The sequence below is a fragment of the Heterocephalus glaber genome, unplaced genomic scaffold (genome assembly GCF_053883595.1).
Source record: "Heterocephalus glaber isolate CG9 unplaced genomic scaffold, H.glaber_assembly_v1.0 deba00001004, whole genome shotgun sequence".
Taxonomy (NCBI): Eukaryota; Metazoa; Chordata; class Mammalia; order Rodentia; family Bathyergidae; genus Heterocephalus; species Heterocephalus glaber.
In genome coordinates, this window is record NW_028258179.1 from 9,448,956 (window position 1) to 9,471,677 (window position 22,722).

Consider the following 22,722-nt stretch of genomic DNA (forward strand, 5'->3'; position numbering starts at 1 on the left):
AGAGAGACACACACAAATGGGAAGGCCCTGGTCTGGCCTGACAGTTGCATCTGCCGGCAGCTTCTGTTGCAGCCACGTGGGCACCTGTGTGTCACTGGTGCTTGCAGACCGCTGCCGCCAGCCTGCTGATGTGCTGTTTCTTTTGCAGGTACGTGTAAAGTGCATTTTCCCGATCCAAACAAGCTGCACTGCTTTCAGCTAACCGTAACCCCAGGTAATCAGTACTGTTCTGTACTTAACGCTAGAGTGTTTTCACACAGCAAAGTTTTAAAGTCTGCCCAAATTGGTAATCTTTGGATTATAACCTAGATTTAAAAAGTTAAGGCATTTCATGTGAACCACACTGTGTGGAGACAGGAGGGATTCAGTACCCACAGCTCAGCATCTAGAGTCAGTCAGGACGGAAGCTGTTAGTGAGCAGTGCAGAGCGTGGGCCTCTCAAGCTGCATGGGCCCGATTTCCTCCCACTTTGGAGCAGTGCGAGCTTGGCCTCCCAGTCACAGCCCCACCTTCTGAGCGGGGACAGCCTGTTTCCTGGGTCAGCGGGAGGACTAAATCGGTAGCGTGTGGACAGTGCAGGTCACCAGCTGTCCTCCCCGGCACCGATAAGGGCCTGGGCCCCAGGCCCCCACTCGCAGCATATCTCCAAGCCAGACCACAGCACAGGAGGGAGGGCTTGTGGCTTTTCTAGTTAGGGCTCAGCTCCCGAGTTCACAGATTTCTGGCAACGTTGACCTCAGCAGTGGGTGGCAGGAAGTTGATGCTGCAGGGGGGTGGACAGGAAAGGAGGAAAAGGGAACTAACCAGAGGGCTTCTTGGAAGTCTGACACTTCTCTAAGAAAGGCAGGCACAGATGTTGTGAACAGGTACAGAGGGGGAAGCTCCACCTTTTGTCCTGTCTCCCGTTTGCTGTCTGAAGGCCGAAGGTTCAGAAGTATCCCTGGAGGACCTGAGAGTATTCTTCAGGTGAATGCTGTCATTCTCCTTCAGGATATAAATAGGGAATGAAAATCGCTCAGAGGCTTATGACAAAGTGAGAGTAAGGGATAATTTGTCCAAAAGTGATGCTGAGAGAGAACGTGGCAGTCAGTGGAGGCGGGAGTGGCTGACCTTTTGGAATAGCGGGCCAAGCCTGGGCACCCGCAGCTGTTTTTGTGGGGGTTTTGTTTTGTTTTGTTTTTGGTACAGGGGATTGAACTAAGGACCTTGCACTTGCAAGGCAGGCAGTGGCACCACTGAGCTAAACCCCCGGCTCCCACAGCTGTTTTTGAGGCAGTCCACAGATGTTTCTGCCATCATTTGGCGATGTAAAGTTCAGGTTATTACTTGGAGCTGAGGTGGGCAAAAAAAAAAAAAAAAAAAAAAAATGAAGGCTCGGACTTTGGGCATGGAAGTAGAGGGTGTTATGTTATTTGGGGATGGAAAGGGAGCGGGGGACTAGGAATGATGACTCAATAGCTGATTCAGAAGTGGGAGCAGGGCTGGGGATTTAGCTCAGTGGTTTCGCCGCCTGCTTTGCAAGCACGAGGGCCCGAGTTCGATCCCCGGTACCAAAAAAAAAAAAAAAAAAAAAAATGTTCGGTGACAAAAGTGGGAGCAAATACTGAATTTTGATCTGTGGTAATGAGCCTGTAGCCTTGTTCTTCTGAGGTAGGATGGGTTGCCTCCTTTGTAAGAAGCTTTATGATAACAGGATAAAGCCTGATTTTAAGGTGTACTCAGGGAGGTTCTACACAGGGCCCTAGGACCTGTGCAGATTTGGTCTGGTACCAAGTGGCCAGAGACAAGAGTACTGAGAGCCCTGCCCTTAGAAACAGAGAGTTCAGGGGCCTGGCAACTCCAGATAGGGGACATGAAGCTGTGAAGCTACACAGTGGGGAAGATCCCGTCCTCTGGCAGCCTTCCTGCAATAGCACTCATTCTGCTGCTCCCTCAGGGCTGCTGAGCACTTGTGGGCTTCCTCAGAGACGCAGGGTCGCCCCCACTGGGGACGTCATCATGTGCAGCATCATGTACCTGCTGTTACATAATGCGGGCATTTCCAGAGATTCTTGTCATGGTTCAGATCGGTTCCCTGTTCACTGAGCATCCTCAGACTCACTGCTCATAGTGAATGTTTCTCCCTCTGCCAGCCGGAGCGCACCCTGGGGCTGAGCTGAGCCTGAGTTCTGCGGCCCTTGGCCATGAACAGCCTAGCCTGGCTCTTGCAGGCTGTTGCTGTCATTAGGGTTTCTGTAGAGTCTTACTTCCCAGTGAGTATTGTCCGCCCCCTTTAACAAACCTGAAACCCACGAATGCTGTGACTATGAAGGTTATGTAGATGGCAGCATGTTTGCTGTTCTAATCATGGTTCTTGAAAGTGGAATGTAGTCGTTAGTTTGCTATTCACTAGCCCTCAGATAAAAAAGTGTAGTTTTGGGCTGGGAATTTAGCTCAGTGGCTCCGCTGCCTGCCTTGAAAGCACAAGGACCCGAGTTCAATCCCTGGTACAAAAAAAAAAAGTGTATTTTGATGCCTGTGAATACTTACATTTGTAGCAAGTGCACGCTGGGAACATTGCTGTCACCTTGAGCTGTGTGCTCAGCGCTGCTTCCAGACACCGAGGTGGGCCCTGGTTTTGGGTTATCAAGAGAACTGTGGCAGAGATCTGCGAACTCCAAAACTTACCTAGTGTCACAGTGTTTACGAAAGCTTTCTGGAGTCCCGCTCCTTAGTACTGCAGAGTCTAGAGATAGCTTCATCAGTAATGCTTTCACTGTGGGTCATGCGTGACACAAGGGGTTTTGAAACCGACTGGTTCCAAACTTGTAACGTGTGTGATGGAGGTGTTCGCAGGGTTGCTCTGCTGGGCCCTGTCCACACTTGGCAGCATTTTCAGTTCTTTGGTTTTTGTTTTGATATGGTCCCTCATGCTTGGGAATAAATCTACTTTTCAAAGAAAAAACAGGAATCTAATTTGTTGGTGGGGAAAAGAGAAAATACCAAAGTGAGACAAAACCAAACAAGACCCTAAAGACAGGCCCAGCTTTCCAAGTCTGCAGTGGGCGCTGGAAAACCCCAGTCACTGGGGGGCTTGGGATGACCAGGGTGATTAACTGGTGGTTTTATTTATTTGTTTGTTTGTTTTCCTATGTGTGTGTGCACCCGTATGCGTGTGTGTGCACATGAAACTGGGGATTGAACCCAGAGCCTTGGCACTGAGCTACATCCGTGGCCCTTTTGTAAATATGTTTTATTTTCAGTTGTTAAGCTGCCAGGCTAAGCGCAAACTGACACCCCCTGCCTCCACTGTCCAGAGTGCTGGTATTATAGACATCTACCACCACACCCAGCTTTGTTTTTTTCATGCTTACTTTTTTTTGAGGCAGGGCCTTGCTTTGTAATTCAGGCTGGCCTTGAACTTGCTATGTAGCCCAGGCTGGCCTCAAACTCCTGGCATCCTCTTGGCTCAGCCTCCCGACTGCTGGGATTTCAGGCATGTGCCACCACGCCTGGCCCTACTGAATTTTTTTTTTTTTTAATTTTTATTTTTTTGGTACCAGTGATTGAACTCCAGACCTTGCACTTGCGAGGCAGGCGGCGACACCACTGAGTTAAATCCCTGGCCCCCTACTGATTTCCCCCCCCCTACTGATTTTTAAAACGTTAGACCAGGCTTCTATTCCTGTAGTGAGCCCTACTTGATTATGATGAGTTATCCTGTTTCGTTTTTTTAAAAGATTGCTAGGTTCAGTCTGGTAGTATTTCATTAGAGATTTTCATGTCAGTCATCATGAAGAATGTTGTTCTGTATTTTTCTTACTTGTATGTAATTTCTTTGTCTGATTTTGGCATCAGGGCAGTGGTGGAGTAAGTTAGGAATTATAGGTGCTCCCTTCTTTCCTGAGTGTGTGTAGGTTTGCCTCACTGCCTCCTTCAGGGTTAGGTAGGACCGATTCACCAGCAGTCCCAAGCTGCCATTTTCTTGCCAGGAAGGAACTGAGTTCAGTTCATTTAATACATAGAGTGTCACCCATCTGTTACGTTTCTTTATTAAGTCAGCTTTCATTGTTTTTTCTGTCAAGAAATTTGCCCATTTCATCAAAATTAGAATGGCCTGATATGGAAGTGGTTTGGGAGTTTCTCTTCTACTAGTACCTGCAGGGCCTGTAGCGACCCCAAAAGGTTTAAAGTGCGGCCGGCCCTCAGCGTGTCGAGTGGAGGTTTTAACACGTGCACTTGCATGTTGGTCCCCGGCTCTCTGCGCACAGAGCTTTCATGTAGACCGAGGGACCGCTGTGAGGGGTCAGCGTGAGGAGGAGCAGCCCCACCCACCCACAGTCTTCTGACAGGTAACGGATGGCGACCCTCCTGTTGTCTGGGCATGGGAATGTGACTGAGTTCTCGGCAGCGGCAGCGGCGGCAGCAGCAGCGCTTCTTGCTCCATGTGGTTGTGTCGCTCTGATACTTCTTCTTGGAATGGGGTGATGCTGAGTAGACAGCCCCAGCACTGGTACAGACATGGCTTATCTGCTTTCTCTTTTCCCTAGTGCTGGGACTGGAACCCAGGGCCTCTACTGATGAGCACATCCCCAGGCCTTTTTTAATTTTAAATTTTGAGACAGGAACTCGATAAATTGCCCAGATTGGCCTCTAACTTTAGATCCTCCTGCCTCAGCCTCCTGAGTACTGGAGTTATATAGGCTTGTGCCACCACACCCTGTTACTGTCGGTTCCTATGCTGATTCCTGCCCCTGTCAAGCATACAGCTCCTAATCAGTTTCTTTTATGGGATGCTCAGGCTTCCTGAAGTGAGTATGAAGTAAGTTTAAGATTTTTAGCAATTAAAAAAATGACCAGCCCTCTTTCAGTTTCCTGATCCACAGGTGGCTCCGTTTAAGCAGCAGTGGCTTTTTCTCTCCTTTTCTCACCGAGCGCATCAGTCCCGCTGGCTGCTCCACGTGTCCATCAGCATTGAGTCTAAGCCCTGCAGTCAGTGTCCCGGGTGCAGCCCGGTGTGTAATGGGATTAATTTCTGTTTCCATAATGACTTGCTCCTTTTTAGAGAAATGTCTGTTCGATTACTTTCCCCTTTTCAACTTACTTTTTTCTTATTATGGAATTTCAAGATTTCTTTATTCAAAGTGTAAGTCTTATCAAATGCATGTATTAAAGATATTTTTCCTACTTGGTGACATTTAATTTTTTTAAATCTGTCTCTTTTTTTTGGTACCGGAGATCGAACTCGGGTCCTTGCTATTGCACAGCAGGCGGCGAAACCACTGAGCTAAATCCCCGGCCCTCTTGCATCTGTCTTTTGCAGAACAGGAATTTAAAATTAATATTGGTAATATCTAGCGTATGATTTTGTTCTTTGTGATAGTGAACAGGTAGAATGACCGCCCCTGAAGATCGCCCTGGCGTAACCCCTGGAACCTGTGAGTGTCATGTCCCATGGCACAGGAGAGCTGCAGATGCCTGACGGGCTGGTCATGTGGCCTTCAGACAGGAAGATCAGTGGGGTTGCCCAGTGGATGGGCCGGCTGTAGTGAAAGGGTCCTTAGGGGTCTGTGAAGGAGGTGTGACGACAGGAACAAGGCAGAGCAGTGAGGCTCTGTCTTCAAAGTGGAGAAAGGGAGCCCGAGCTGCAGTTACCAGCAAACGGGTTCTTGCCTGGAGCTACCGGAAAGGGGTGACACTTTGCCAACACTGACATTTTAGCCCAGTGAAACACAGAAAACAGTAAATGACCCACAGAAAATGACGAGTTTATATTGTATTGCTGCTATAGAAAGTGGTAAGACTACTTGGTGCTTGTCACATCCTAAGAAATCTCTTAAGATGTACAAAGATTCCTCCTTTTTAAAAATTGAAGAATACGTTTTAGAGTTTTAGAATATAGAGTCAGGTGCTCGCTTCAGCAACACAACTAAAATTAGCATATGGAGTCAGGTCTGTGATCCATTTTGAGTTAATTTTTGCACATGATACGAGATAGGGTGTAATTTCTGTTTTTCTCCCATTTGGATTCTGGTTGTCCCGGCATCTGCGGAAGAGGCTCTTTCCCCTGAATTCCTTGGCACTGTGTTGGCATGACTTGACTAATATTTGGACTCTGTCTTTTCTACACCCTTGTTCCATGGCCTGGGCTTATACAAATGTTTCTGTCTTGATTGCTGTGGCTTTGTAGTAAATCTTGAAATCCTACTGTGACTTCTGACTTGTTCAACGTTGTTCACTTTTTCAAAATTATCTTGACTCTTTTTGGTCATTTGCTGTTGCTACACATTTTAGGGTTAGCTTGTCAAACTCTACCATTAGATTTTGATTGGGACGGCAGTGGCTCTGCTGTAGACCAGTTTGGGGGAGAATTGCCTTTGTCATTATTGTCTTCCATTCCATGAACATGATTTATATTCTTCAGTTTCAGTTTTCCTTTGCTAATACATATAATCAATTTTTGTACAGTGACCTTATGTCCTACCACCTTGGTAAGCCTCCCTTTAGTTCTGGTAGCTGTTTTGTAGATTCCATAGAGTTTTCTGTGTGACTGCCATGCCATCTGCAGATAGTTTTATCCCTGTCTTTCAGTCTAGTCCTCCAGTGCTGGGAATCAAACCTGGGACCTTGCACATGGTAGGAGAGCCCTTTGCCACTGAGCTAAACCCCTAGACCTCCCTTTCAGTTTTTACCCTTTTATTTCCTTTTTTGCTTTATTTTGCTAAGATTTCCCCTACCCACCCCTTTCCTTCTTTCACCTGTTGTATGATTCACTTGTGTGTCTCCTTCGCATTAGAATATGAGCAGGCGTTGTCTCTTGTTCCTATGTCCCCAGGGCTAGGACAGTGTTGGATGTAGTAGGACTCATCCAGTACTCGTGGAAGAAGGGAGGGATTTAAACTGTGGCTTGCAGATTTTGATGTTATTGAACCTAAAATCATGCCTGCATTGTGTCTGGGGTGACGGTGGGTGATTATCAGCATCTTCCCCTGACGCTGCTGCCGTCTGTGAATGCGTGCTACCTTATGTCAGACCGCAGGGCTCACCACCAGCTTGTTCCTTCATTCATTTTTGGAGATGTAATGCTGAGAACCACTTGTTCATGGGAATCAGGCTATGTGGAAGGTGTTACTATTATGTCTTTTGTCCTTGGACATCAAAGCTGAACTCAAAATTAAACCCAGCTAGGCCACGGCACCAAGTCCCATCAGCTGAAACTGGTTCCGCGCTGCTCTTCCCTCCAGAGCATCTTGCTTTACCTGAATACTCAGAGCTGTGAAAGTCCTTTACCAACATAGTATCGAAATAAATCTTGGCACATGCCTTGGGGTTTCATCTAAAGCTTGGGGTTGGCAGGTTCAGCTCATTCAGGTTATCAGAAATGTCTGCCAAGTGCATTACCATCAGACGAGTCAGTCACTTGCCAGGGCAGTGTGATTTGTGAGACAACTGTGCCAGGTCTCACTGTGAGTTGTGGTTCCAGTAGGTAGGTGAGACCTGGAGCCAGGCACTGACTGGGTACAGAGGTGCCCTGCAGAAGCACATTGGCACCCTCCGCTCAGCTCTACACGCTCTTCATAGTGGTGTAGGGGTGCAAGTGGCTAAGGGAAGTTGTAGTCGCCCTGCCACCAGACCGCGCTGTATCTCAACTCTGGAACCTCCAGAGTAAACTGAGATCCTGTTTCCCGTGCCATGTCAGCCCTTGCAGAAGTGAGTGTGAGACAGGGAAGGCTCAGCCCTCCAGCGCCTCAGCCAGGACGCTGCCCAGGCCTCTGCCCTCGGAGGATTTGCTGCTGTTAGTCACCTTTCTGTTTCCGGGGCAGATATCTGCCATACATGGCTGATGGGAGAAAGGGTCATTCTGCTGAGTCTCAGAGGTCTCGGTCTGGTTAACTGGCTCCAAGGCAGAGCTGGCGTGATAGAGGAAAACTGCCCACCTGCTGGTGGTGGGGAGCCCAGAAAGATGTCACTTCTGAGACCCCCTCCCCCGTGACCCGCTTCCCTGGCCAGGCCACTCCCAGCAGCCCCCCAGCTGAGCTCAGGGTGGTAACGCCTGAGTGAGGCCGGTGCCCCAGATCCTGGTGCCCCAGATCCTGTCCTTCTCCAGGCCCCAGCTGTGTGTGCGCTGCCTGTGGAGTCTTCCGGGCACTCCACACAGGCACTCCGCTTGCCTTGCAGCAGAGCATCGAAGGGACATTGTGGAGAGGTGACCTTCTGCTCATGAGGAGCCAGGTCATGAAACTGGTGGGAGGGTGGGGTGACTGCGGGCCTGCGAGCGCTGTCGGTGACTCACTCCAGGGGAGCCTGGGGGAAGTTGGCCGTCCAGACGTGGATTCTGTTCTAGTGTTTGTACCATCAAGGAGATTCTCCGAAACTGGAACAGAACTTTCCAAGGAGAAGGTGGACATGAGTGCTTGGTGTGTGGTTCCTCAAAGGCAAGAGAGAGTGGACCCCAAAGCACAGTGGAGGGAAGAGTAGTTCCTCTAAGGAGGGCCAGGAACCCCCTCCCTGCATCCTGCATTTCAAACCCTGGCTTGCTGAGAAGTGCGAAACCACGGAGAGTCCGTGGAGTCAGCCATCTAGACTTGTGGTGTGCTGTGCTGTGCTGTGTGTATGCTGGTGTAGAGCCCGTGGATCAGGCCCAGGCTATCCCTTCCCCTGGGCAGCGCGGCCTGCAGAGCAGGTGCAGGGGCAGAGTGTGGGGCTGGGAGGGGGACTGGCAACGCTCTCCCCTGGGTCCACATGAGAAGCCCAGTGCAGGAGTTGCTCTTGGGCGCTGCCTGCCGCATTGCAAGCTGGACAGTGGGCTTCTGGGCCAGGTCAGTGATGAGTAAGCAGATTAGAAGCAGAAGTCTTTTCCTCAGACATTTGCTTCATGAAAGAAAGAAATCAGAACTGCCTGTTCTTATTTTCAAAGAGTTAGGAGAAGATACAATTACTGAGAATTCGCTGGGACACCATCTCTGGATCTGGTGGGCAACGGAGTTGGAACGTGTTTAATCCATGGAGTTGAAAGTGAGCTGGAGAATACGTGGTACAGCTGGGTGGGGGCCGGGCACAACCTTGCGGACAGACCTAGCGTGTGCAGTGGGGTCACTCCTGAGAGGACAGTGCAGAGCCACCAAGTGTCCTCCACAGCTGCGGCAGCGGCGATACCATGGGTGCAGGCTTTGCAGTTGCTAAACAGGAGGTTCCCAGCCATAGGGGTCAGGTCAGAGTATGTGGCACCCCAGGGTTGGGTGTAGATCTGGTCGAGCACTCACTAGGCTGTGGGAGCCCTGGGCTCAGGCCCCAGCATTGCCAAAAACCAAAAGCTAAAACAGAACTCGAGGTGCCTCTTTGTTTTCTTTTGTTTTAAGGTGCTTCTTATTTGGAAAGTTCTCATCTACTTAAACACTTTCCCAAATTGGTATCTTCTCCAAAGACTATCCTATCAGTCACAAATCCAGGGGTGTTTATAAGAATTAGAAGTATACATATCAAAGTGCAGGCAGAATAATAAATGCTGTAGGGATGGTTAAACAACCAATTAGAAAACACCATTTTATTCTTCACAATGAATCAATTAATTAAATGTAATATGTGAAACCACAAAGCTACTAGAAGATATAGGAGAGCATTTGCATAATCTTGTTGGGAAAGACCTTTTTAAAGCGTGAGTCCAAAGACAAAAGCCATGAAGAAAGACTGGCTTTTTATAATGGAAAACTAGTGTTCAGGACCAGTGAAATCAAAGGGTAGACTAAGAAAAATTGCTTGTAAAACATACAGAAGGCAAAGGTGAACTTTCTTAAGAGCCTTTAACGAAAAATGATAGCCAAAAGATGAATATCTCAGTAACCACAGTTTAAAAAGCAATTAAGTGGGCCGGGGATTTAGCTCAGTGGTTTCTCTGCTTGCTGTGCAAGCTCAGGGACCTGAGTTCAATCCCTGGTATCAAAAAAGAAAAAATAGCAATTAAGTTATTAAAAGAAAAAAGAGAAATGGCCAATTATCTGATACAAATTTCAGCATCACTAGGGTGCAGCAGATGGATGTAAAATCAGAGAGATGTAGTATTTTTCTTGTGTCAGATTGGCAAAGAGTAAAAACAAGGTCGTACCCCCTCTAACTGATGGTCAATGTCTTAAAACTCGTGAGGGAACAGAATGTTTTAGTGATTTGTGTGGTATTGGCGGCCTGCTATCCAGTGTCCCTTTCAAATAAACATTGAGGGACGAGGTGAGAGAGAACACGGCTGATGTGTTCATGGCTGTCCGTGCTTGGGGGAGGTTGAGCTGTCGTTCTAAAGATGCCGTTCATTGTGCCACTTGGGAAGCTGGGAGTTTTCCAGGCTCTTCCATACCGGTGCATCCTCTGCTGGCAGCAGCTCTGGCAGCACTTCCTAGTCCAAACAGGGGCTGCCCTGTGGGGTCTGCAGGTTTGGGGGCTGGACATCCTCCTGCGTGCCCTCAAGGGCTGGCTCTGTCCTGACACTGCTCCAAGCACTTACTGAGGCAGCAATTCTCTCTGCTTCCCCTTGGGGTCCCCTGCCCGGGAAAGGGGGTAGGTGGGGGCAGCCAGGGCCCAGCCCGGGGTTTCGTAGGGAGGGGCCCCGCATGCTTGCTCACTCACTCGCTGTGAAGGAACTAGTTCTAACCTCTTGATTCCTTTTGCCATTTCCTAACTGAGCATTTGCTTTTTTTTCTCTCTCCTTTTTGTTAATTTAAAAGAATTTTTGTTTTTGTTTTGTTTTGTTTTCTGATAGATGAGGGTTACTACCAGGGAGGAAGGTTTCAGTTTGAAACTGAAGTTCCTGACGCGTACAACATGGTGGTGAGTAGCCTGGGTTTGAGCTCGACTTCCCCAACCTGGCGATGCCTGCCCCTGGGCCTGTCACCCGTACTGGGCCTTTGCTGCCTCTGCCCATGTCCCCGGGGGGTGAGCACGCACCCCACGTGTTCCTGTCTTGAATGCCATTTGTCAGCAGAATTTTAGAGTTTCACTACAGAAATGGGTTCATTCAGCGGATAAACACAGGCTCAGGTGTACTGTATGCCAGGCCGTCTGCCTGTGTATTGTATGCAGGTCCTATTTGGTAAATAAGAAAAAAGGCATTTTTAATTTGAAACACTGGTTTTGTTTATGGTATAAGCCAAAATTCCAGAAGTCTGAAATGTGTGCATTAGAATTCCAGGGAATAGCAAGTAATTGACACCCAGACTGCATGTCCATCCCTCTATGGCCTGTCTCAGTAATGGTTACTCCAAATGCCGCCACATTCCTTTTGCTCTTGGGGGACCGCACAGCCACTGGGGAGGTGAGAGAAAGGCTAGAGAGCTGACAGTGACTCGCGTGGTGAGCACAGACACCTAGCGGACAGGAAGCTGGTGTGTGGGGTTCCAGGGAGGGATGCAGATGGCACAGCTGGAAGTGGCTCAGGCAAAATGGCTGAGAGCCGGCTGTCCTCCCCCTGTGGGTGTTCTGGGTGGCAGGACGTGTGCACTGTGCTCACGGTGTGGGTGAGGACTTGCCCCAAGGAGGCAGATTGGCCAGGCTGATGGGTGGAGAGCTGGAGTGAGGGGATGATGGGGAGAAGATGAGGAATCTCGGCTGGGTGGGATTGAGGAACCGCTGAATTTAAGATCCTGACGGCTCCCCACACCTGAGCAGGGAAACGAGATGTGCCGGACTCAGGGACAGCTCCATGCAGGGCTTGGCCCAAAGCTCTGCCACATGCTGTTACATCTTTCTCTCTCATTTGTCCTCTCCCCCTTGGGACACCTTCCCAATTATGGGCTGGTTGGCATCAGGAGGAGGAAGAGCCCATGTCCTCAGCACAGAGGCCCTGGAGGGCCTAGCTCCAGCCGCGCTTCTGCTCAGGCCCTCTGCACCCTCCCTTCCCCTTCCCCTTCCTCGGGAGCCTGGGGTGGTGCAGAGTTGAGTGCCGGAGTCCCCAACTCATCTGGACTTGCAGAGTGGGCTCCTAGTGTGTGACCCAACCTGCCCGGCTGGGGGTGGCCGCAGGGGCTGAGGTGACCGTGGCAGCAGGTGGTGACTTGTCAGTGATGATTCCCCAGCATGGTGGGTAGCCGAGGGAAGGGGCACTGGTGCCCTGGGGAGCTAGGAGGGCGCTGCGGCCCTGTGGTGCCCCAGGTCCTGGGGTGCCTCTGACAAGCCGGTCAGGAGAAGGGCCGCAGGTCTCCTGGGTATGACACACACCATGTTCGTCAGTGCAACTAGCAGGTCTGCCGTGGGCCCTGAGCTAGGAGAACCACACCCTGCTCGCCCTCTGCAGAGAGCAGTCCTGTCGGAAGGCAGCCGCAAGGCTGTGTGCACCGAGAGCCTCAGTGCCTGTGCCCTGGCTCCCTGAGCCGATGGCCAGGCGGTGCCCATCATGACATGACGCAGTGCGGTCACCGGATTGGTACCAAGAGCTCACTCCACTGTGTTGGTTAAGCCAAGACTTTCTCATTGAGCACTAGTTGGCCAGTTTGGGTATAAATCAGACTTTCTGTAAAAAGCCTGGTGGTATTGTACACCCTGCAGACCACAGAGGATCTGTGCCACATTTTTTTGAAGCAGGAGGATGGCAAGTTTGAAGCCAGCCTGGGCCATATAGCAAGATCTTGTCTTAACAAAGTGACGAAAAATGAATATACAGAATAAGAAACTTTTAAAAAATTTTCTTAGCTCTGCTATAATTTTTTTCTTGTTTTTGTCATCTTATTAGTCTCCAAAGTTTTTGTTTCACTTCTGTAGTGAAATGTCCGCCTCATGAGTTTTTCGTGTTATGAAATGCCTAAAGTGGCCCTTCAGACGCCAACGTGGTCATCTGTGGTTTTTTCTGGTACTTCTATAGGTCAGTCTTTTGTGCTTCATTTGAATGGGTCTGGAATAAAGGTCAAAGCAGGGATTTTTGTTTTTCAAGTGGTTAGTGGGTGAGGGGGACACTGAACAGCGTCCTCTTCCTCGTGGACTGGAAATGCAGTATTTGTCCCTCGCGTGTTAAACCAGCTGTACGCCAGGGCCTGGCCACAGACACGAGCCCGAAGGAGATGCGGGACGCAGGCCTGGACGCTTTGCGGTGGCAAGTATGGGCCAGGGAGGGTTGCAGGCAAGTTAGACCAGTGTGGGAGTCCAGGTCCACGCTTCCACCGTGGAGCTTTGCGTGTTCCTGGACCACATTTAAGGAGGACCTTGTGTGCCACAGGTGTTGGCTGACAGAGGAGGGTCTGTCACCGTCTGACTAGGGCAGACACCAGCCAGACTCGGGGCCCGTGGCGGGGAGGGAGGTGAGCTGGCCTTGCTCTGCCTCCTCCTGTCGCTGTCGGGGTCGAGTCACAGCCTAGCCTGCAGCACTGTCCTGTGGCCTGGAGCCTGGCCCTCCCCCTCCGCACAAGGCCTCGCTCCCAGAAGTAGTGTCGTTCCCGTCCCTTACTTGCTAAAAGCAAATGAGTGTGTGAGATGGACTGACACTCCCACCGAGCCCTGAGACACGTACGTTTGCACAGTAGGTTTCATCACTTTGGGAGGAAACGTGATTTTGTGAAATCAGAAAGCATAGGAGGGGCTGGGAAAGTATATGCCTTATATAAATAAAGAGCACTAGAAAAGCTGTAGGGAGTATACGGAAGAAGACGCAAGCTATAAAATGGAGTCGCACGGGACTGGGAGCCTGCTGCCCCAGCCCACACCGCTGGGTCCTCCAGGTGCGGACACTGACTGCGCACCGGCCAGGAGCCTGCTGTGATATGGGACCCCGTAGCAGCACTGGCAGTGCCAGGGCTCCTGAGCAGCAGCTCCTCTGCACCCCAGGAGGGCCGTCTCCTGCAGGGCCTGAGCAAGGTGCCGCGGACAGCAGGGCTGAGGTAGAGCAGAGAGCAGCTGAGCCAGCAAGCGAGTGAGCGAGTGGCTGGGTTCGTGGGAAAGCAAGGGGAACACAGTTCCTCTCGGAAAGGAAAAGGAGGTGCATGTGGCCAGAAGAGAGCCCCAGAGCCGTGCGTGCAGTCAGGGGGGCGCTTCTGGGGAGGAGTGAGGGTGAAAGCAGACGTGTGATGATTTAGATTTACGTGTTTGTGCCATTATACACACTCTGTATAATCGTGTACTCTAACGTATCACTGTATGTTAAATACCATATTATGTATCGTGTGTAGACATTTCTTTCCTCTCACTTTTGTTGTCTCTGAAAAGAATGTAGATCAGACCTTTATCCAAACACACCAAGTTGGGAATGTCACTGGAACATTTCATCCCCACAAGCTCCTTTTCATTCTTTCCTCCTCCTCTGAGTATACAATGGACAAAGACCCTGTCTAGGAAAATGTATGTAGCAACAGCATCTTCAAAATCATCAGCCAAGAAGCCCAGCATGATGGCACACACCTGTGATCCAAGTGCTTGGGAGGCTGAGGCAGGAGGAACTCGAGTTCAAGGCCAGCCTAAGCAATGTAGTGAGACCCTGCCTAAAAAACAAAAAAAGACCTCAGTCAAGGGAACAGGGTGTTCTTGCAAGGAGTAGTGATTTTCGGCTGTGGCTCAGTACTGAGGCACAGAGCAACCTGTGGCCTTCTGGTTGGAGTCGGGGCCAGGTGGGTGTGGGATTCTGTCCTGGAGTGCCCTGCAGACACCCACTGACAGCCGGAGTCCCGCACTCATCTTGCAGCCTTGTGGGCTCGGAGATGGTGCCTGAGCAGGGCGGGCTGCACTCGGGGCTGCAGGCTGCGGGCGGGGCCTGGACTCGGTCCTCACCACGAGACCCTCTGTGTTGCAGCCTCCCAAGGTGAAATGCTTGACCAGGATCTGGCACCCCAACATCACAGAGACGGGGGAAATATGTCTAAGGTGAGTGTCTTCCTCTGCCCTCCCGCTGGGACACCTCCTTCAGTGACAGCCCAAGTTGCCTTTGTGGGGCGGATTTTAGCTGAGGGGAGTGTAAGACGGGCAGAAGGCAGGAGAGGCCTGGGTCCCGCCCCAGGACCCGTCTCTGGCCTGCTGTGCCTGGCACCCTGCAGACCCTGCAGGTCCCTGGTGCGCAGGTGGTGGCACCACGGCCCACTTCCGGGGGTGCAGTGGTAGCAAACTGAGGATGTGCTGGTGCTTGGTCGGTTTTAAAGTCAGTCCAGCATTTGGACTTTCTGTTTCTGTGTCTTGTCCCTGTGCGGAGTGAGGCGGTGATGCAGCTGGAACGAAGCCCCCTGGAGGCAGGGTGGGAGGGGGTAGAGGGCGTGGTGCGGAGGGGGTGGGCTTCCCGGTGGGGTCCTCTCAGCCAGCCTAGGGTGCCATGATCTGGCGCAGTTCTCAGCTCTGCAGGGCTGCCAGCCCCTCCAGTCAGCTTGGTGGGGAGCCAGAGCTGCTGGGGGCCTTCCCTCGGCCTCTGATCTGTCCCAGAAGTGCAGCCCGTGGCCCCAGCCTCCTGCATCTGTGTACATGTGGTCATTTCCTTACCTTACCCTCACGTTTATGGGTGGTGAACACACAGACTTCCACAGGCATGCCTTTTCCCAAGGGGTCTTCCTGTGCCCTCCCTGCCTGTAAGTATGGATCATAGGCCCCAGCCCCAGCGGTGGCAAGCCCCTTGGCTCTCCCTGTCCCAGGACGTGCTGGCCAGCTCCGGGGTTGCCACACTTAGCTTCTCCGTGTGGCCCTTGCCTTGGTCAGAACTGGGCCCACAGTGGGAGTGCCAGGCCTCGCTTTTACTGGCCTCTAGGAAGTCGGATGATTAGCAGAGGATGACAGCAGTGAGTAGGTGGTAGCCTGATACAAAAGCCACCAACCTTAAAGGAAACATTGTTCAGTTTGTATTAAAATAAAAAATATAGCTGGACGTGATGGCACATGCCTGTAATCCCTGCACTCTTGGAGGTTGGGGCAGGAGGATCATAAGTTCAAATCCAACCTGCGCAACTAGCGAGTCCCTGTTTCAAGATTAAAAAGGGAAGGGGATGCAACTCAGTGTGAAGGCCCTGGGGTCAAGCCCTATTACCACAAAACCAGCAAAAATCCATAAGCACAAAAGAAAGAGGAAAGCTCACTGGATGAATATCCTTGCGTGTAAGTAGCCCCTAGCACTCAGGAGAGAGATGGGCTCTGGCCCTGGAAACAAGTGCTGGCTGCATGAGTGATTTGCAGGAGAAACACATCTGCTGTTTCTCAGCCTCACTGGCTGCCGGAGAAAGGCGCACACGGGACGGAAGCAGATGGCGGGAACAGCAGGCACTGGCTTAGAGGGCGCACAGGTGTGGACACCTGCTACTGGGCCTTCAGCCACACGGTCTGCACCTAACTTGTGTTGACGTGTGCTTGTGTTTCCACCTGGCCCTCTCAGCTAACTGCCAGGGATTTATCCCTACCAAGTCCCACGCTGGGTCACTGATGCCCAGTGAGGACAGAGGGCATGAGCCTGGCTGGACCTGACCAGCAGCCAGGTCTGCAGCTGACCTCTGGGTCTCTTGGGCCCAGGGCCTGAGGCCCAGCTCACCGCACGTAGCAGAGAGCATCTGCCAGGTTCTCCCCACAGGACCCTGCAGCACATGTGCCTTCTGGGACTCCGGAGCACTTCCTGTAGGTAGAGGCTGCCTGGCCCAGTTCTGTTGTCCTTTTGGGCCCTGCTCAAAGGGCTGCTTAGTCCTGCAGGGCCCTTATTCTGTGCCTGCCCTGTAGTCAGAGGCTCCATGTGAGGATGGAGAGCCCAGGTCAGAATCTTAGTGGTTGCACTTCAGCCCCTTGGTCCTGGAGTCCAAGCTTCCGGTGTAGACCCTCGGGTATCCTTGTTTTGTTTAGTGAACTCCTGCTGGGATGTCTGCATACATGCTTCTCTGCTGGGACCACCATCTGCAAAGGCCAGGCTAGAACTTCCACAGCGACTGGAGCACTGCCCCTCTCATGGCCTAGTGGTCCTTGCTCCCCGGTTACCTGTCTCTAGGTGTGGAGTTCTTGTGCCCGCACTGTGCTGCTGGCAGGATGCTGGCAGGCCCCCTCATCCATCAGCTCCCTCCCTTCCTTCCCACCTGTCCCTTGCTCCCTGCTGTTGACTGAGCCAGGCTGGTGGAGAGCAGTGTCCTGCTTGTGTGGGGTGTGAGAAGGCAAATATAGACAGCTGGGGATTGTGCAGGGCCCCAGGAGAAAAGGACAGGCTTGGTCAGAAATAGTTCTCCATCCTAGTAACAAGCTCTTACTGGGCCAAAAAGCCACTAGGACTTCATAGATGACTCTTACTTAGAAAGCTATTCAAAAGTTGTGAAGATCCCCTTAAATTAGATTCACCTGCCTCTGTAGGGCAGAAAGATGTCCACCCAATTAGTAGAGTATGTCATTTTTCTTCTTCTCTTTTTAAAGCTCAAAATAAATTTTTTGTGTTTTTTGTTTGGGCGTTTGTTTGGTACCAGGGATCAAACTCAGGACCTTGCACTTGGGAGGCAGGCGGTGGTACCACTGAGCTAAATGCCCAGCCCTCAAAGTAAATTTTAATGGTTAATTTTAGGTTGATTATATTTTTCTGGTTTTCATAGACAGTTAAGATTATAGTTTTGATTCAAAGTCTACATATATACATGTTTTCTCCTGATCTAAACTGACTGATGTGAATTTGGACATACTGTACTCTATTTAAAAGAAAATTTGTCACAGGTAATAATTAGGCCCTTATAAAAGCCTGATGTTACCATGTTAGCTTCTGTGTATAGATCAAAGCCCTGCACAATATAGTTAGAAGCTTGACAGTAAATTGCAGTTTTTGTGAAACAGGAAATCTCTCTCTTTTTCTTTTTTGGTACCGGGGATCAAACTCGGGACCTTCTGCTTGTGAAGCAGGTGGCGGCACCAATAAATTGCAGTTTTTGAAGTATTGGAAATCATTGATGTGAGAAAATGTACTGTGCCTCCACCACTGATAGAAGAGTTGTGAACATGAACAGGAACCGGGGGACCCACTTAGGAAGCAGCACCCCTCTGCCCCTCTGAAGCCAGGGTGTGCCACCCTCACCCAGTCCAACCCCTCCGGGGGCTGCTGCCAAGAATTTTGCTTTAATCAGCTGAAGTTTCCCTTTGGAAAAGCTTTTAAAGAGCCATGCATTAAGATGTCGTGTTCAGGAGCTTGGGTCATTGAGAGCCTGGGGGTGGTGTGGGGTGTGGCTCGTGGGGCTGCCCGGTGAGCTGTGTCCGTCATTCCTAAGACAGTAACGGTGGCGCTGCTGCACGGTCGGAGGCATCACCTGGACTTAGGGCTGTGCATTAGATTAGGGTTCTGCCTGACACACAGGTAGTCACCTCAGAGCCTGTTCCTCCTGTGGTTGTTTTCGTTGGCGTCACTCTGTGAATACTGAAATGACAGATGTTCTTCCAGCGTTGTTTGAAGCATGCTGAAAACTTGCGTGTCAAGGGTTAAAGATCTGTGTGCAGGTTGACCAGAGGAAAGTGCACAGACGTTATGATGGAGTGTGTGTAGCCTGGAGTGGAGAGAGTCCTCAGCAAGGGCAGAAGCCGAGCAGCTGCCGAAGAAAAGTTGCAGAAGGACTAGCTCTCGCTGTGCCGCACGGGGACGGCAACGCTGAAGGACTCGAGTCACTTGGGGGCACCCACAGCTCAGGTGACTGTCGGCTGCTCTGCGCTGACCACCTCGCTTTCTTTGTTTCAGTTTACTGAGAGAACATTCAATTGATGGCACTGGCTGGGCTCCCACGAGAACATTAAAGGTAAGCGCCAGCGCCTTCGGGTCCCAGTCCCCCCCAGCCTCGTCCTCAGGCACTGCCTCCTGTGAGAGCAGCGCACGGCCAGGTCGGCACTGGCTGGATACGAGTCCTCCTGGGTCAGCGACAGTGCGTCCAGGGGCCAGAGGGAGGTCTGGGTGGGTGTCAGCCACCACAGGAGGCTCATGGGCCTTGTTACGGGGATGGCTGGAGACCGGTCCTCGAGAGAAAGAGCTGCACACTGGTGTGGCAGGACTGTCACGTGGCGGGCATCTGTCACCAGCGGGGCACCTTGGGGACAGTGCAGGGAGGGAGCGTTGGACTGGCCTGGTCTCAGGGAAGCTGCTGACCTTATGACACCGCGACCCACTCCCTCCTCCCCTGCAGCCTGTGCCTGGCTGCGCTCCCTGGAGAGTCCCCGCTCTGCAGCCCTGTGTCTGGCAGAGCCCTGCTCCTCCTGCAGCCCCACTTGGAGGAGCCGCTTCCTCTGGGGGCCTGTGCTCTGGGTGAGCCTCCTGACCGGCCTGCCTGGCCTCCACCTCCTCCCTCCCCGCACAGTGCTTGTCCTCCGCTCCCGTGCTGCCTGGCGCTCAGGGCTCAGGTGCACAGGAGAAAGCAGATGAGGGCCAGGGTGGCTGCCAGCCAGTGGAGTATGGGCAGCTGTGAGAGCAAGCTTACAGAGCACTGGCTTTCCAGCTGAGGCGCAGGGGCCAGAGTCTGGGGTTGCCATAGATCCACTCAGGACAGACAGACAGCACAGGTTTCCAGTTTTACTTGAATGAAAATCTCTGACCCTTGAAGTATGTACCTCCCTTAATTGTTGAAGGAATGAGAGCAGAGGTAATAAGAGGGCTTCGGGGTAGGCAGTTAGCTCGTCCGCGGCCCCAGGCTTTACTTTAAAGTCGCTCCTCTGAAGACTGCAGTCTGTGGTGACAGGTGGGTGCCTGAAGGCGGTGCTCGTGGCCCTGCAGCCAGTGGCTCGAGCCCGCCCAGGGCCTGAGCAGAGGGCGGTGTTGTCCCTTTGATTTGACTCACTTCCCAGGGCTTGTTACAGCTGACGAAAGGTTGTTTTAATGTGAAAGGTTGCTTTCTTTCCCTGTCTCGAGGAAACAGCGAGTGTGAGGGCAGGTTTTGACGTGGCGCTAGGCATGTTTCTGGGTCCTGGGTTTAAAAGACTTCAGTCCACAGGAGCCTGAAAGTTGTATTCTGTTTTCTTTCTGCCTCAGGACGTTGTCTGGGGATTAAACTCCTTATTCACTGTAAGTATGCCGGCAGCGCTCCGGGTCCTTGGTTCCCTGGCCTGTTTGGGACGTGACCTTAGGGTGCGCAGGGGTCAGGTGCACCCGCGCGCCTCGGCCTCTTCTCCATTGCTCTCACGTGCAGAAGTGGAGCTGTGACACAGGGCCGGGGCAAGGGAGCGACACTCCTAGGTCCTGCAGGCGCATGGGCCCTGATTGCTGCAGTGTCCTGGAGTGGGTGGGAGGCACATGCAACCTGAGCCAAGGTGGTCCTGTGTCCATGAGGGGCCAGCTGCTGGAGGCTGCACCGGGCAGGCACACGGGAAAGTGGCAGTGGGGCTTTGGATGTCATCTTTGCTCCCTCACCTCATAAAAGGGCTTTCGGAGAAGTGAGTTTCAGGGGTCCCTGTCTGAGTTAAAAGCCCCAGGCCCCTCGGGGAGGCAGAGCCAGCCTCGGAGTCTGGGGGCAGCCTTGGCTGGGGCCCAGGGCACAGCGCCCCACAGCAGGCCCGCTGCACCTCTCGGCCCCGGCCGCTACTCTTCCCCTGTGCTGTGGGGCAGCGCTGGGCTTGAACCCAGGACCTTCACACTGAGCTGCATCTGCAGACCTGTATTTATTTATTTATTTATTTATTGTACCAGGGATCCAATTCGGGACCTTGCGCTTGTGCGGCAGGTGCCGGAACCACTGAGCTAAATCCCCGGCCCGTGTATTTATTTATTATTTTGAGGTGCAGTATTGCTAAGTTGCCCACACTGGGCTCCAACTCACAGCCCTCTTGCCTCAGCCTCCCACAGTGCTGGGATCACAGGTGTCCAACACGATGCCCAGCTAGTATTCTTTTTCTTGTTTTGGTACCAGGGATCGAACTTGGGACTTTGTGCTTGGGAGGCAGGCGGAGGAAGCACTGAGCTAAATCCCTGGCCCCTAGTATTTTTTTCTCTTCAGCAAAAACAAAGCTAGTAGCGCTTCACACTAAGCTGTGGAAATCTGGTGCAACCCCACTGGCTGCCTCAAAGTTTCAATGCCTCAGTGTCCACATCCTAAAGAATCAGTCAAGAGTATGAGTTCAGTCTGCAGTGTTATTCTAGTCAATATATTCATCTTAGGGCAAAATGTATGGTGAAAATGTTAAGCAATTTTGTGTATCTAAAGTAGCCTTTCTATACATTAGGAATTATGTAAAATACACAGTTTGGTTTTGCCTGTTTTTAGAACTTGGAACATAAATTTCCAATACTGAATAACCATAGAGAGTTACCATTTTCATTTGCTATGTTTCTAGCATATTACTGCTTACAATCATACTTATTTCCAAACCAGAGTACAAGCCCCAAATGTAATATAGCTCCTAAAGAGGAACATAATGGCCTTTCCCGTGACCTGTCACTGTGTGTACTCTGCAAAGCAGTGATTCAGGAGCAAACCTTGCTAAGTGTGAAGGAGAGGCGTGTGCAGGTGAGATGGGCTCTGCTCGAAGTCCACACGGCTCTTGGTTAGCGAGGCGAGGAGCCAGGAGCCAGGCTGATGGTGCTGTGCACGTAGTCTGGCTCCTGGCGATGATGCCCCCTGGGCTTCGACTGCTGCCCAAAGGGAAGTCGGGGAGATGGGCGAGGTCAGAGGGGAAGCTGCCGATGCTCAGGGCCACGTGTGTCAGTCACTAAGGACGTTAAGAGGAAAATGAATGTGTCTAAAAAGAACAGGGTTTTTATTTGGGAATACTCGTAGTAGGAGTGGTTGGCTTTCTCTAGTTATCTGAAATAGAAATTAATGTGACTTTCATGTCCCACATTGGGACAGCTGTGTCCCCGACTGCCACCAGCAGCTGTCAGAGTACCCAGAGCAGTCCTCAGCTCGCCCAGCCCGCCTGCCACTCGCTAGCTTCCTGTCGCTGCTTTGTAAAGTGATAGCTTAGGACAGCAGAACAATAGATCATTTCCAATTTTTACTTTGAGTCTCTCTCATTTAAGGATCTTTTGAATTTTGATGATCCACTGAATATCGAAGCTGCAGAACATCACTTGCGGGACAAGGTAAGCAGGTGACAGGCTTTTCCAGCCTGGCATGTTTGGTAGACAGGGACACCGTCTCTGGCTAGATAAGGGAGGAGTGGAGAGCAGGGCCGGAAGGTGGAGCGAAAGGCATTGCAGTCAACTTGTGGGATCCTAGCAACACCTTTTACCTGGGGCCAGAGAGAAGCGGTTTTGTTAGATGTGGTTTCCTAGTAAAGGTCAGGGTGAGGCCTGTAAAGCAGGCCAGGATTCCTTTCCCTTGGGAACAGGATGGGAACCTGCAGGGGGAAGGGTAGGGCTGCGGCACACCATGGACTGAGTGACCACCCCTCGATTTCCTGCACTCTGCCGGGTCAGCTGACTACCACTCAGCTTGCCTCAGGCTCTGAGCAGAGCTCCAGACGCCCCTGGCCCCAGACTGCAGTTTGGAATGCATCTGCTCATCCTGCACCGCAGCCTGTGCCAGAGCTTGGGCTCTTTGTGGGCCTGATGTGGGCTTCACCTGGAGGAGGCAGGCCCAGGTGACAGGGCCAGAAGGCCAGGGTCTTGCTTCCCAGCCAGAGCTTTTGCAGTAATTCCTGCTGAGTTGACAGTGTGGCCTGGCTCTGGGGACGATGAAGTGGCCTTGAGGACCTTTTGCTGGGGGTCTCTCGGTCCATAGCCCCCCATTGGCACAGGCCGTGGGGCTCAGTGAGAAGCCATGTCTGGGGACAGGCATGAGGAGTTGGCACCCATCACCAGGGAGCAGGTCACAGGGCAGGAACTCTCCCAGCCAGGGGCAGTCGTGCTGGAGAACGCCCCTGTGCTGACCCAGGTCTGGCTGG

General features: G+C 51.7%; 1 protein-coding gene across 5 annotated transcripts in view; it reads left to right on the forward strand.

Moving 5' to 3' along the window:
* The window catches only part of Ube2f (ubiquitin conjugating enzyme E2 F (putative)), a 39,969-nt gene that overhangs the window by 15,991 nt on the left and 1,256 nt on the right, over window positions 1-22,722 (forward strand). For 3 of the 5 annotated variants that reach the window (XM_004868397.4, XM_087209543.1, XM_087209542.1), the window contains 6 exons: window positions 149-214; window positions 10,727-10,794; window positions 14,735-14,805; window positions 18,596-18,653; window positions 19,874-19,906; window positions 21,857-21,919. In XM_004868397.4, the coding sequence (XP_004868454.1) occupies window positions 149-214; window positions 10,727-10,794; window positions 14,735-14,805; window positions 18,596-18,653; window positions 19,874-19,906; window positions 21,857-21,919 (359 nt within the window). The remainder of the gene's footprint in view (window positions 1-148; window positions 215-10,726; window positions 10,795-14,734; window positions 14,806-18,595; window positions 18,654-19,873; window positions 19,907-21,856; window positions 21,920-22,722) is intronic. The other 2 variants (XM_021247282.2, XM_021247283.2) reach the window with 1 other exon arrangement.